This window comes from Mesoplodon mirus (genome assembly GCF_964341445.2).
Source record: "Mesoplodon mirus genome assembly, chromosome: 3".
In the NCBI taxonomy this organism is placed as follows: domain Eukaryota; kingdom Metazoa; phylum Chordata; class Mammalia; order Artiodactyla; family Ziphiidae; genus Mesoplodon; species Mesoplodon mirus.
In genome coordinates, this window is record NC_138978.1 from 107,773,764 (window position 1) to 107,789,416 (window position 15,653).

A 15,653-nucleotide genomic window follows, 5' to 3' on the forward strand; every position below is an offset into this window, starting at 1 on the left:
CTGAGAGTAAAGTGAGAGAAAAGCCAAAGGTTTAAGGGGAGTAAAGGTTTAAAGAGACATCACGGAGAAAAAAGCAAGAATACATAGTTACATACATACTCATACATAAGCAGAGAGTTTTTAAAAGGCAAAGAATTAGGGATTAAACCTTTGAGAACATTAATCATGATTAGGAACTATAGACGGAACAAAAAGGGAGAATCAGATAGAGTGGAAAAAAGACTAGTGAGAGGAAACAGAACCAGGATAATGTGGATCACAAATAATCATGGAAGGAAAATGTCCTAAGAAGAAAAGAAAGAGGTAAGGAGAATAAGGACCGAGAAAGGGTCCTTGTATTTGGTAACAGGGCATTAAATAAATAGTGTCAAAAGACAGCGAGGACAGGGACTTCCCTGGTGGTCCAATGGTTAGGCAGGACTCCTCGCTTCCATTGCAGGGGGTATGGGTTCAATCCCTCGTCGGGGAACTAAGCTCCCACGTGCCGCAAGGCGCGGCCAAAAAAATAATAATAATAATTTTTAAAAAAAAGGACAGTGAGGGCAGATAACAGCTAAAGCTTAGGGAGAAAATTAGTGAGAAAATGGATCAAGTATGAATACATTTATTTTAAAGTCAATAATAATAAGAAGATCAAAAAGGGGAATCAATTTTAAATACAATGCTTTAAGGTTGGGAAAAAAACCTATATATATTTTAAAACTGCAGCAAAAAAATAATGAAGGATATAATAAATACGTGGAAGAGGGAGGGGAAAGTTAGGTCGCATGGAAGAAAGAGGTGTCAGGAGTCTGAGAAGTATGACAGTTCTTATGGAACTGGAAAAAAGATGAGAAGATTTGTGTATGCTTAAGACCCAGACCAAATCAGTTAAGCTTGCTCATACCATGTAACTTTAATCTTTGAAAATTACAATAGCCATATTAAGATTTAGAGAAAAAGCCCATCTACTTGAGGATAAAATTTTTAAGAGCTGCTCAACAATGAGCTGGGTGATGAATAGATTAATGGAAGTACACTCAATTGAAGTTGGAAACATGATTCATAGAGGGTCTGGCCTACCTATGTGATTCTTCATCTGTCTCCTAAAGCTGGGCACAGAGTGAACAAAGTAAACTGGAGCCAAAGATAGGAAAACTAGTAATTATCTCCAGCAGGGTGAATGCCTTGCTTCTTGTGCACAACAGAGATCAGTGGAGCAAAGGAACCTAGTGATATGAGGAGAGCAAAACTGAAGTCTAGGGCACTGGGTAAAGGAAAGGCATGTTTGTGGGGAGAAACTGCGTTCGAGGGAAGCAATAAACACAAGGAAAGTAGGCACACATAATGTTAACAGGGAAGGAGATAGAGTGAGCAATCATAATTGTTTGCAGGAGGAATGGAAAATCAAAGAGGGATCATTTAAGAGCAGTAACAGCAGTAGTATAGGTTGGTATGGTTTTTTAGAATACACACACACACACACCCACACACACAATCCCTAAGGGTCTTGAGCCTGCTTAGTGGGAGAAAAGATTCGCCTATCGAATCAAATCCTCTTTCTGTTGTACTGTAGGCCAATGCTTCCTAAACCCTTCTGACCAAAACCCATGGTAAGAAATACATTTGATTCACAGCACACACACACACACAACTGAAACAGAAGTTTCACAAAACAATAATTAACCTTACTACATATGATAAAGTAAAACATAAAGTTAACATCAAATATTTGGACATTATTTAAATACATTAAAAATTCTAAAATTAATACATAATATAAATATTAAAATTAGAGAAGAGTCAATGTAATGCAATGAGTGACTTTTCCGGTTCATAAATTAATTCCAGCCTGGAACACACAAGGACAATGTTACGTACTTATTAGGTTCACTATAGAGTCTTGCACTCTTTTGCTTTATATTGGGTCAGGGTTGAAAACCCTAGATGAAACAATAAGTTGTTGTGAATGGTAAAAATAGTACCATACTCATTCTACTTAGTAATGGAAATTCTTTGGTCTTAATACAAAATGATGGTTAGCTATATCATTCATAATCACTTCAGAGTAAATTAAGAACTAAGCTGTAAGAATTCATTTTCTTCTTGGAATCCATATTGAACTCAGTTATTGAAGCAGGGCAAATGGATCTTTTAGCTAAATGTTTTTCTTTAATGTTTTAAACTCCCCCTCAGGAAAATAATAATTAAAAGTTTGGAGACAGAGAAATGAGATTTTGCAATATCTCTATATTTCATTTTGTTCAAATTTTCTTTAATGATAATGCTCTCTTCCAGATGTAGCAACATGTTTGAAAGAGTAAAAGAGTACAAGTATTACTTGCCCTAACAATGTTTTGGAACCCTTAGACATATAGCTTCAAATTTAGTTCAGTAGGTTGCCAAAAATATCAGTTAAATATGCAAATTTTGCTATTCAAAAATACTGGAAAACACCTGCCAAACGAGAATGTTTTTCAACCAGAAAAATTCTAGATTTGCACAATCTGCTTAGCTCCTTACCTCTTAACAATTATCAAACTCTGCTGTGACATAGTAAATGGGTATAATTAGCTCTGAATAAAACATTTTTAAAACTTGGCTTTAGCAAGCCTCCTTTATAATAATTAATAACTTTCAATATTTTTCAATACACCCAAGAGATGCAGAGGGTTTTCAGCACATACCAAAGCTTTGTATACATAAAACAGTGATTCCAAAGAGCACTCTAAGCCCTTAGAACAAATGGGACAGAAAGAGAGCTCAGCAATGACCTGCTGGGCAGTGTGCTCATTCATGCCCAGCCTACTGCTTCTGCTGGAGGGAAAGCTTCAAGGAGATCAGTAGTCCAGCTGCCCTGGACATTCAGAAGAAAGAAGGAGGATGCCTGCACTGTAAGTTGTGCTGTTCTGACTACTGTCTGTATGTCCATCTCTGTCTCTGTCTGTCTCTCTGTCTCTGTGTCTGTCTCTGTCTCTGTCACTCTCCCTCCCTCCCTCCCTCTGCTTGAGTGTTGGAAGGATGCTTTGAGGAAATACTCAATAAAACATAAGTGTGGACCTTTGGGGGGGGAAAAAGCACTGTTATCAGTAGCTTCAAACAATGTTTAAAATAACTCCTCTATGTTTTCTAATCATATTTGCTATTCCACTACTTACAATTACTTCAAAAATTTTTCCCAGTTTAACTTACGAGGATCAACAATTCCTTGTTTATAAATATGCCGATACAGTTGGAGCTAAATTTAAACAACACAAGAAAATCTTCCTTATTAATTATCTTGCTACCATATGTGACAAACTAAAAGCATAGTGAAACTTAAATCAGTGATCCCAACAATTTGCACTGTAAAGTCTGCATCAAACGGTAGCCACCTTATAAGCATTGTTGAAATGTCCCAAAATGATACAGAATAGAGGTATGTCAACACGAAGAGGCGCAATTTTCAATTTTCCACTGACTAATCACCGAACATCATAAACATAACACCCATGCATTCTAGACAAATACTTTTTTCAAGAATTATGTAGCCATTTTTCTCTTATGCCACTGATATGCAACAAAATAAAACAATAATGCATCTTTCTCAGGAATGGTCCTTAAATAAAAGGGAAATTGAGATAATTTTATATTCTTTTCTTTCTTTGAAAAAAAATACATATTTTAAATTTTTATTTATTTTTGGCTGCGTTGGGTCTTCGTTGCTGCATGCGGGCTTTCTCTAGTTGCGGCGAGCGGGGGCTACTCTTCGTTGCGGTGCGCGGGCTTCTCATTGCAGTGGCTTCTCGTGTTGCAGAGCCTGGGCTCTAGGCGCACGGGCTTCAGTAGTTGCGGCTCGCGGGCTCTTGAGCACAGGCTCAGTAGTTGTGGCGCACGGGCTTAGTTGTTCCGCGGCATGTGGGACCTTCCCAGACCAGAGATTGAACCCGTATCCCCTGCACTGGCAGGCGGATTCTTAATCACTGCACCACCAGGGAAGTCTTCTTTGAAAATATTTTAAAAGGCTTACTGAAAAGTCAAGTATGCTGTTTCCAAGAATCTTTTCAATTTTAAAGACTTTAACTTTCATTTGCAACATTAATACAAATATATGTCACTTTAGTCAGGTTTTACACATTTGATAAACCCATTTTTAAAATAATCTTCATTAAAGTCTTACACTTTTTCTCAAGTCACCATCTCCTCAACATTTTTGTACTTCTAGATGCAGCTATTGAACATGCCTCTGTATTTTTTTTTACTACATGCTTTCTTCTGCTAATAATTAAACAGTACATTTAAAGGGTATATTGATCTAGTTTCTTTTTAAATAACAATTATCATTGAACTCTTAAAAACATCACACCTGAAGAATGCATTTAAAGTTAAAAAATAAAACCTAGTTAGATAGCGTCTCACCATTTTTACCAACCATTCTGCTCAACCTTGAATTATGTTAATATAAATTAACTGTGCAATAACCATTGCATTACAGTCATCACCAAACTGACCATCACTCTAATTCACATAATGCTGCTCTTTTGTTCCATGTTATCCCTTACAGTTTAAGTAGGAACCAGGGAAAAGGTGATTTTGCAGTAAATACTGTTGCAAAGCAGGCTGTGTTGTTTCCTCCCAGCAGGCCCTAACATCATCAGCCTTAACAGACTCTTATTTAATGAGTATCAAAGAATACAGATAAATATTTAAATACAAAACTATGCTTCATATTGTTAAGTAACCAACTCAAAAATATCCTAGACAGCCAGAGTTTTTTTGTTTTTTTAACTCGAATGGAAAAAAAGAGAGAAAGAAAAAAGCACACATCTTTTAAGTAGCACCAAGAACAAATCTCACACACACCTCCATCTGTCCTATATCTTAACATCCACACAGAAAAAAATCCACAAATATGCCACTTCTATGAATTTAAACTTCGAAGAAAAACTAATAATTGTCCTCCATGCCCCCTGTTGTAAATATTTATCTCTGTTATGAAAACCATGAAAGTCAGAAATCTAACATAAAGAAACAGAGCATAAATATTACTTATAACTAATATAAATGGATTAATACTGCCTGAACTGAATGTTAAAATTATGTTTTCAGGCTGCTAACCAGGAATCTAAGATTTATAAGCAAAAAAATATCATAAATTTCCTCCTCAAAAATATAAGGTGCAAGAGAAACATCTGGGATGGCTAGATGTGAAAAAGTTAAGTCCTTTAAATTTCTTCCTCTTATCTCACTATTATTTAATCCTTCAATCTTATAACCTGCTATAATGCCCCTGAAGTGAAGAAAAACTTCATGTTTCCTTTTCCTTATGATAAAAATTATTCACGCAATTCAAAGAGGAAAAAGATAAAAGACTCCATCCTGCCCAACCCTCTGGGAACCAGTCAGGACACTCCTTCCAGTTTTGGTCTTTTATTCCACCTAGCTTTCAATGTCCCCACTTTCGCTGAGGCAAAAAGATTGCTGCTTAACTGGTTCAATAAGGAATACTGAATGTTGAAAAATATTTTCAAACATATTTTTGATTCTGACAGTGTACAAGTTAATCTATTTCTCTGTATCTCGGGTTCCAAACTAATGAAGAGAATGTATTCTAATTACTCTATATGAGAAATAGAGCATGAATGAAAATTTTTCAGATGTTTCAAGAAATGTACTAGAATTTGGAAGCAGGAGGTATAACTTTGAAGAACCACTTTATAAAAACTAAACTAACAAATCCAAGTACTTCAAAGAACACCTCTTAGAACAGGGTCAGCAGACTATGGCCTACCTGTGGGTCAAATGTGACCCAACATCTGTTTTTGGCCTCTGAGAATTTTACATTTTTAAATGGTTGAAAAAATAATCAAATAACTACATTTTGTGACATGTGAAAATGCTATGAAATCCAAAGTTCAATGTCCATAAATAAACTTTAACTGGACCTCAGTCCATACTCATTCATTTAAGTATTGTCTATGGCTCTTTTTTGGCAGAATTGGGTAGTTATGACAGACTGTATGGCTCACAAAGTCTAAAATATTTACTATCTAGCCCTTCAGAGAAAAAGTTTTCCACTCCCTGCCTTAGAAGATCATACACTTATTCTAATGATACTGCAAATTAGGAAAATATTTTTGAAACTGCTTGTTTGAAAATGCCTTCAAAGCCGTAAGACTTTCTTTTGAATCTCCTCAGTGGTGACAAATCTTCACCCTTTGAAGATGAAAATGAATTCTGGAAATGGCTAAGCCATTTGGAGCCAAGATTGAATAAGTTGGTTATCAAGATGAATCAACCATTTATTGATAATCTAAATATATGGGAGGCTTTTTTTTTTTAAGCACTATCTCTGACTTCTAAGAGCTAACAACCAAGTGAGGGGAGAGTCATATGCTTTCTTACCTTTGATTCAAGGTAAACAGGCTCTACAGACAGTCCCCAACTTATGATGGCTCCAGTTAAAATTTTCTGACTTTACGATGGTACCAAAGTAATATGCATTCAGTAAAAACTGTATTTTGAATTTTCATCTTTTCCTGGGCTAGTGATATGCAGTATGATACTCACGATGTTGGGCAGCGGCAGAGAGCCACAGCTCCCAGTAAGCCACAGGATCATGAGCATGAAAATGCGATACACTTACAACCATTCTGTACATACAACCATTCTGTTTTCCATATACAGTACAGTATTCAATAAATTATATGAGATAATACACTGTATTATAAAATAGGCTTTGTGTTAGATGATTTTGCCTAACTGTGGGCTAATATAAGTGTTCTGAGCACATTTAAGATAGGCTAGGCTAAGCTACAATGTTTGGTAGGTCAGATGTACTAAATGTATTTTCCACTTATGATATTTTCACCTTATTATGGGTTTTTCAGAATGTAACCCCATGGTAAATTGAGGAAGATCTGATAAAAGCCCATTTAAAAATAAAGTGTTGACTATTTCATGTAATTTATTGAATACTGTACTGAAAGTGAAAAACAGAATGGTCCTATGGGTACGGAATTGCTGTAAGTGTATCGGCTGTTTATCCTTGTATCAATATCATGTGGCTGACTGGGAGGCTGACTCCTTGCCTCTGCCCAGCATTAGGAGAGAGCATCACACCGCATACTGCTAGCTCAAGAAAAGATCAAAATTCAGAATTCAAAGTACAGTTTCTACTGAGTACATACCAATTTTGCACCATCGTAAAGTTGAAAAATCAGAAGCGGAACCATCTTAAGTTGGGGCCCATCTATTATAAGCATGGAACTAGAAAGTACAGAGGAGGAAGAAGAATTCTATAATAAAGCCAGAAGATCTACTTTCTTGATTGGCTGTGAATTTGCTATAAAGTATTTTTTTTTTTTTTACAAAGAGGTACTCCAATAATAGTTTGGGCAATACACTTTGGGAATAAATGAGTGACTCCCAGTGAAATTTTAAAAGAACAGGATTCATTTGGATGTAAAGCTGTTTAATCTTCAATTAAAACGCATTTAATTTCTTTATAATCACAATTAATAAGAAAATTAGTATAAATGAATCCCTTCTATTCATACAAAGCAAATAATTTATCCTTGGCCCTCTTCTCTTCTAATTCCTTGTCTTTCCCCCAAACAATTTCATCCGCTCTTATGGCTTCAATTTCCACTTACTGGCTAACTCCGAAATCTGAATCCCCAATCTCAGCCTCTCTTCTGGGCTCTGGATCCTCTCTTGACACCTCTATCTGAATGCTCCATAGACACTTCCAACTCACCATGTTCAAAACTGAAACAATTAAAAATTCCCCTCACATTAAAAATTAAATCAAGTTCCTCTATCCACAGTTTCCCAAGCTGAGAAACTAAGTTTTTACTTTTCTGTTCACCTTCAATGCCAATCACTTTTTAAGCCTTGTAATATCATCTGTCCTCTCCTCTTCATCTCTATTACTATTTTCCTACTCCAGGCCCTTATCCACTTTTATCTGGGCTATTTCAATAGCAACAGCCTTCTAACTTATCTCTCTACCTTTTGCCTCTCCATCCAATCCAGCCGCTATACCATACCACCACCATGTTATCTTTCCTAATTACTTAAAGTCCTTCGCTGGCTCTCCACTGTCTTTAGAATCAAGTCCAAAGTCCTCAGCATGATAAACAGGCTCTTCACCAAATGGCACCACAGACTTCTTTTTTCTCTTTCTCTGAGTCATAACTTTTTACTTGCGTAAATCTGTATGTTGTTTTATAGTATATCCTGTACTTCAAAGTATTAAAACTACCTTTAACACCATATTCTAAAGTGAAAGATTATGCCAAACCGGGCAAATCTTCATTATTTCAAATGATAGGCACTGAAATCCCACACTTACCTTATTTCTAGAAATCTCAGCTATCCTAACGTGATTGGCAACCAAGCTCTGCAATTTTATTTTTTTCATCTTGTTTCCAGGCACCACCTTCTTTAGCCCAACCCCTAATCTCTATACACTCTGACTTTCAGTGACAATGTGGACTACAACACATTCCTCAAACATACCATATACTTTCACATAATATTCCTGGTTTTCATCCATATCTTCTGTTCCCTTCCCCAACTCAGCAAACTCCTATTCATCCTTTAAAGCCAAATTCAAATATGGTATCTTCTCACTAATCCTCCTCCCTACCATATACAGAATTATCTTCCCTCATCAATGGTCCCATTAACTCTATAACTATATCTCTGTTATAACTCTTATCACACTGAAATTGTAGGGACTTATTTACATGTCCAGTTACAAGCATCTTGAAGGCAGGGAAACATTTTCTTTTCTTGAATCTAGCTTTAACTTATGGTCTGAGAACAAACATTTTAAACTTCTTATTAAAAAGTAATCACCTCTTATAGTATTAAGATAATGCCATAATTGTAGTAACTGAGTGACTGAGGGCTTAGAAACAAAAAGAATCCCACATCATTCACCAGGAAAAAAAAATTCTCCTTTATATAAAGTATAATTAAATTGTAGCTTGGATATGCCTTCATCTACACCTTGCAATACCAGTTTCTTTCTATCTTTCTTTCCTTCTTTTTGAAGAAGTTCTTTACAGCACTTTCTTTTAAATGCTTGTTGGATTTCATTTGTATCTCACTCACAGAATTTTACACTCAGTATAATGAAGAGGTTAAGATCAGGATTTCTGGAGCCCAACTGTCTGGTTTGAGTCTTACCTAGCTCTGGCACCTAGGCTGTTTGATATGGGAAAGTTATTCAAATTTTTTGTTTCTCAATGAGGAGATCATAATAATAACACCCCTCAAGATGCTGTTGTAAGGATTAAATAAGATAATGCATGTAAAGAATTTAGAGCACTGCCTGGCCCAAAGAAGGTCCCAATAAATGCTGGTTGATGTTATTGTTAACACCAGTTTTAAAAACAGCTTATGTTAGCCCACTTGGTAAAGTGTAATCTCCTAGATGGAAGTAATTATATCCTGCCCATACATGAATATAATATAAGTGCTAAAACTGTGCCTTGGAATGTATTAGGTGCTCAATAAATAACGTGAATATAAGGCTTCAGTCATCCAAGATCAACAAATTATAAATCACAGCAAAATTTATATATGGAGTACATGTTTGAAATTGGTGTTTCAAAGCATCCATCTTGCACTGAACTGTTGAAACATGTAAAACTGTTAAAGCAACACAAAAATTACATTCACTAGAAACTTTCTCTCTACTCCTCCATTTAATTTGACCTTGGTATCCAGTGGTCTAAAATTCTTGTCTATAATGTAAGACTTACTACAGATCATTTAAAACGTAATTTTCAGCTTTAGAAAAGTGCTTATTGTCGCATCAGAAAAATTAATATTCTTCCTTTATATTTGCATTTTTTAAAAAATCTATTGCCACACTCAACACAAAAAGACTAATGAAAAGCCAAGAGACACAATTACTACATTTCCTGGTTTCTGCCTGGGAAACGACTTCAGAACACGCCTATAAGTATCCCTAGTCAAAGTCTGCTGGTTGCAAACTACTACTCTTTTTTCATTTCTGCTCTCCCACCGCAACACCTCACACACATACCCACAGAAAATAATGCACATGTCTATAATAAAGGCTGTACCCCCAAAATGCGGCTATATATTAATTTTGTTTTGGAGGACTTAAATCTTACAAAAGCAAATACAAGTCTGATTTGAAACAATACTCCCAGTTTACTTTACCAGGTAACTTAAACTACAACTATTTATCTAAAGCAAAGACATAGATTGATTGCTACCAAACTTCTTGGTAAACGATCAGTAACAGTGTATCGATAATATATGCTATTCTAGAAAAATTCATTAATCAGTTAAAAATGGACCACACTTCCAACAATGGTGATTTGTGGAAAATGAGCTTAAGCAATTTATTTACACAGTAAACGGAGATGTAGGACTTTATCTAAAACACTGTAGGTGAATCACTAGCTTTAGGGTAAAGGTTTACAACGTGCCTACTATGTGCCTGGAACTTAGTAGTTGTTTTACAGAATATGCAATACCTAACACTTATAGAATACTCTCGTGCATCTCATTTGACCCTCAGAATACCCCCAGGCATTCATGAGCATCTCGATTTTACAGCTAAGGAAACGTAGGCCCAGAAAAGTCGACGTGACCGAAGCATCACATCGGGTATGTGGGTCCTGGCCGAGGCTCCAGCCCCTGACTCATATTCTGATCATCATCTGCCATACTAGTTAGAAGCTCTTAGATGTTCCAATGCCAGATTTTTAAATCAAAATCCTACTTGACAACTTTCACTACTGTGCTCGTCAGATTCTGTTATGAATCAAAGCACAAAAAAACAAAAATGTAAAGTCCGTCGTCTCAGCCTGTCGACGTTTAAGCGCCGTAGCTAATCCTGGAGAGAGCCCCGCGTTTCTTCCTGGATGCGGGGCGCTCCCTGCCTCTACCCCAGGACTGTCGAGCGGCGAGGAGACCCTCAGCCAGGCTCCGCCACAACCGCCGAGGCCGACGAGCGGGCTCCCAACGCGCGGCGTCCGCTGGGCGCCGGGCTGCACGCTCGGGCGTCCCTCCAGGCCGAGGAGGTGCCGAGAGAGCGTGGCCGGCGACGACACCTCCGCCAGCCCTCTCCCGCGCTGCGGCCGGACGGCGCCCGACGCTCCGTGGCCCCGCTCCCGACACCCGGCGTGCGACACCCTCCGTGCCGAGGGTCCGAAGCCCCTGCCTCACACCCCGCCCGGGTCGCCCTACCCCTACTTACTCTCGTCCTCGACGCCGCCTCCGCGGCTGGGCTCCGAGGCTCTCGTCCTCCGCGTAGAAGCGCCCAGTCGGCTCGCTCCCACTCTGGGTGGGCTCCGTCCCGCCCCCACAGGCCCGGCCGCAAGCCCCGCCCCGGCAAAGCCCTGTTCTTATTGGTTCCTGTTCCCACCCCTCACGGTCGGGCCCGCCCCCGGCACCGCCCGGGGACCGTCCAGAGGGGAACCGCCCCCTCTGGAGTTCGGCGTAGGGGCCAGAATCTTGCCCAGGACCTTGGGCGCCGAAAGGGTGCGGCCCCAGCAGGCAGGCTACCGGCGCCACTGTCGTCCAGCCGAGGGCCTCTTGCCAAAGCCCCTTCGCCGTCGCCGTGCCTGCCGTCCGACAGGCCCCACGGCGAAGGACCAGAACTTTACACGAAGGTTGACTCCTCACAACCACCCGCGAGAGAAAGCCTAATCAAGGAATCCAAATGTCACCTCACTCTAAGAAACCATAGAATTGTCTCCTGCCACCGGGCTCAGTAGGCCTGGTGTCTCCAGTGAAAGAGCAGCACCATTTCTCGGGCTGAGCTCAAGGAGGAAACAAACATTTCTCCGGCAATTGCAGTACAGCGCCTACTTGAAACATACACAGATGCAAATGACGCTCCGGACACCTGAGGCTTGAAATCCCAGAGCAGGAGTGCCTTTGATACTCCCAGTGCCTGAGGTCGGCTCCCACGCCCTGTTGTGACACACATGCTTAAGCGCTACGCCTGCAACACACTCATACTCAGGTATGTGCATGGCGCAGCGCCTACTGCGAACAGCAGCCCAGTTTCACTAAGGCTGCGAGTCAAGGATGATTTGAGCCTGTTTTCCCAGGCACTTGCTAACCACCCCACCCTGCCTCTGCCCGCCCGACTCCACCCTACCTCACCCCACCCCCACCAGAACCTCTTGGATTTGGTGATCAAACTCTCCCCACATCTGTTCGCATAGAGGTACCAAAATAGAAGACGGCCAGAAAGAGCAGTGTTTGGTTACACACCACAGATGACTGTCACAAGCCAACGTAGCCAAAGCAATAAAAGCTGCATATCCCAAACCACTGTGAAACCATGAGCCGTGGACAATGAAACAGGAATTCTCTTCTATGATGGTGGGGGGGGAAGAGGAATGACAAGACATTTTTTTTTTGACAAGACATATTTTTAATCATGTCTCAATGAGGAAATAAATTTGTAGTAAATTTTGAACACTGATCTTTATGGACTCCTCCTGCTCACCACCAAAAAAAACCCTTATATATTTAGAAAACTTCCCAAACAATTGTTTAAGATAAAATTTGGGGCTAGAATAGTGTGGCTTTGGAATTTATTTTAAAATTCAAATTTACTTCAAAGTTCAAACTTTGAATTCCAGGAGATTATATGAGAAAATGAGCAGATCGAATTCCAAGTACCAACTTGGAAACCAAATCTGCATGGATGTAATAAATGAATTAACATGTATGTATTCTACTGCCCTCTCATGGGTAAGATGGAGATATACATAATGGTAGTTCATGCCTTTTAAAATCTGAGAATAGAAAGTTTAATTTGGCAATTTATATTCTTTTGATGACAAAGAGGCCAAGGTAAAATAAAATCAGGTTTTCCAAGGGACTTACAAATACTCAGCAAACAGAACTTCAACTTCAGAAACCAGGGAGAGCATTCTAACACCAAGGCTAGTACAAACATGCTGTTGGGATCACGCCTATGCTTATGGCTACCTGTACAGAATGTGGAAGCATGCAGGAATTTGCTTTTAATTTTTTTTTCCATTTGAAACGTCATTACTTTCTGAGATGCTTCACAAAATGCTCTTTTTCACATTTGTATCCACTCATGTTATAACTTCTTGCTGTGAATAACTTGAGAGTAGAAGTGAAATCTTATTCTTTATATCTTTGCTGCCTAGTACCTGGTACTTTAGATGTTTGATCAGTAATTGTTTATTGAATAAGTGGAATGAAGTATCAGCCCAACCACTAGATGGCAACACAACTGTGTATGTATAGAAGTATGGTCTGGCTAATTGGATTGAATTCCACCTGACCTTGAGTAACAGGAATGTTTCTAAAAAGTTACACGTGTATCTTATTTTGGTAAGTGAAATCATTTCAAACGTGGCACTACAGCTGACTATAACTTTATTGTCAATTATATCCTTAAAACTAAGAATCCTTTCATAAGATAAATTCTCCATAAGTATAATAACTCATAATTACAGATTTTCTATCTTGGGGTACACCTGTTCTGTTTTTGTCTAAGAAAGCCACCCTTCAGATGTATCCTGGCAAAAGGACTTTTCAGAAATCTAAGTGCCTATAGCAAGTTTCATTCTATAAACCAAAAGCCTACATTCTCCCTATATCAAATCATTTGCTTTTTTAAAAAAATATTTATTTATTTATTTGGCTGCACCGGGTCTTAGTTGCGGCAAACAGAATATTTTAGTTGCGACATGCAGGATCTAGTTCCTTGACCAGGGGTTGCACCCGGGCCTCCTGCATTGGGAGTGCAGAGTCTTAACCACTGGACCACAAGGGAAGTCCCATCATTTGCTTGTATTTTTGCCCTGCCTTAATAACTGTTTTACCTGGAAGTCATGGACACTCAAGAGTCAGAAAAACCCAGGTCCCCATTGCTACTTCTCAATAGGTGCATCCTTGTGCAGCTTATTGTTTTTAATCAAAGGTCATTTCTTTTTTTAATTAAGGTATAGTTGATGTACACTACTATATGTTACAGGTGTACAGCATTGTGATTCATAATTTTTAAAGGTTATATTCCATTTACAGTTATTATAAAAAGTTGGCTATATTCCCTGTGTTGTACAATTGTGCAGGTTATTAACTTCACCAACCTCAGTTTACTCATCTTCCCCAAAATGGAGGTAATAATACCTATAAAGTTGTGCAAAACATTAAATGAAATAATGTCAATGGAACAATATCCAATACAATCTTTGGCTTTAGTAGGGATTCAATAACTGGTAACTATTGTTATTCACACTCTACAATGAAAATCTCACCCATATTATTATTTGGTTTATTTGCTTTATTCTCCTGATTTAATGCCTTCAGCAATTAAATTAAGTTCATAACACCAGGTTTCGTAGCGATAGGCCATGCGGATTTGGGCCACATTTGTCTTTCGGATATCATTTCCAGTAGGGCCTTCTTCAAGGTAATTGTCGCCCAGAAACTTTGCTTTCTCCTATAAGAGAAAAGGAAACAGAATGATTGTTGTCTCTTTTTACCCTGATATAGACAATAATTACATCCTCCACAAAGATTCCTTCCTTATGTTAGCTATGGGCAAAAGGAAAACAATAAACCATTTAAAGCACTCATCCAGTACCTCAATGTGCACGGTCTGCTGAGAAATTAATTATATTTTATTTCTCTTGCCCAAAAAGCATGGCCAGAGAGACAGAATAATTTTTTCTAGTCCCTGTCCATAGTAATTGCACATGATTTGTGAAATAATTTTTCAACATGTTTCCCCAACTAATTTTTCAATATTCAAGTTACCAAATTCTAAACTCAGAAGGACAGCCAGTCAAGGGCAGGTCTACCTCATGAGAAATTCCACATTGCAGAACACTGTTTCTTGCCACTTCACACATATCACAGGTACTCAGCTTGAAGACTTGTGCAGCAATGGCATATTCTTCCATTAGGGGCTCCTTGGGTTATTTATTTAAATGAGGACAAAAAAAAAAAAAGAAGAAGAAAGGAAGAAAAAGGAATGCATTAAAAGAAATAACCCTGCACAAAAAGAATAATGAAATATCTTGATTCGACTTTAAAATTCTGGGTGGTAAACAACATTTCAGCAAAAATATACTTGTATTGCCCAAAATTCCATATGTGTACCTTGGTGAAGTGGAATTGCATCGGGTCGTCTGTAGACAGTGAGATCATTAGCCCTTTCTGGAGGAAATCTAAAAAAGGATTTTTGGCATATTCTAGAAATAAGCTGTTGTTACTTAATGGCGACATAGCGATGGGAATCTGGGCTAAGAAAAACAAATACTGTAACACAGGACTCTGTAAAGGAAGAGTGAAAAAAAATTTTTAATGTTGAAAAAGGGATACAAACTAGAAAAGTTAAAACCTCCTGGTTACCTCAAGTTTTACCTTTCAACAAAATTATCACCTATTCTTTAAATCCCCTTGTAAAGAACAATAATAGTTTTTAAATGTAAATACTATTTAGAAGAAATTTATTTGGGATCAATTTTCAGAAGCATTGAGTCAAACCCAATTGTTTGTGTTTTAATTGTCTAAGTTAGATGGCCCATCTTAGGCAAAAGACTTCACCTTGAAACATTTTTTTTCTCTACAAGAAAGTTCTGACTCACACCAGAGGCATTTTAAAACATGCTATAACATGAAATCTGGTGAAAACCAGTTTCAGG

The 15,653-nt window shown here is 38.3% G+C and overlaps 2 protein-coding genes across 5 annotated transcripts in view; both read right to left on the bottom strand.

Annotated features, from left to right (window-relative positions):
• Positions 1 to 11,349, bottom strand: part of DENND2C (DENN domain containing 2C) — a 93,125-nt gene extending 81,776 nt beyond the window's left edge. For 2 of the 4 annotated variants that reach the window (XM_082613145.1, XM_082613142.1), the window contains exon 1: positions 11,197 to 11,349. The gene's annotated coding sequence lies outside the window, so the exon portion shown is untranslated. The remainder of the gene's footprint in view (positions 1 to 11,196) is intronic. The other 2 variants (XM_082613144.1, XM_082613143.1) reach the window with 2 other exon arrangements.
• A 2,938-nt stretch (positions 11,350 to 14,287) lies between these two features.
• The window catches only part of AMPD1 (adenosine monophosphate deaminase 1), a gene marked incomplete at both ends in the record, with an annotated part of 29,147 nt that continues 27,781 nt past the window's right edge, over positions 14,288 to 15,653 (bottom strand). Inside the window, 3 exons of the mRNA XM_082612167.1 lie at positions 14,288 to 14,446; positions 14,808 to 14,918; positions 15,109 to 15,282. Coding sequence (XP_082468293.1) covers positions 14,288 to 14,446; positions 14,808 to 14,918; positions 15,109 to 15,282 — 444 coding nt within the window. The remainder of the gene's footprint in view (positions 14,447 to 14,807; positions 14,919 to 15,108; positions 15,283 to 15,653) is intronic.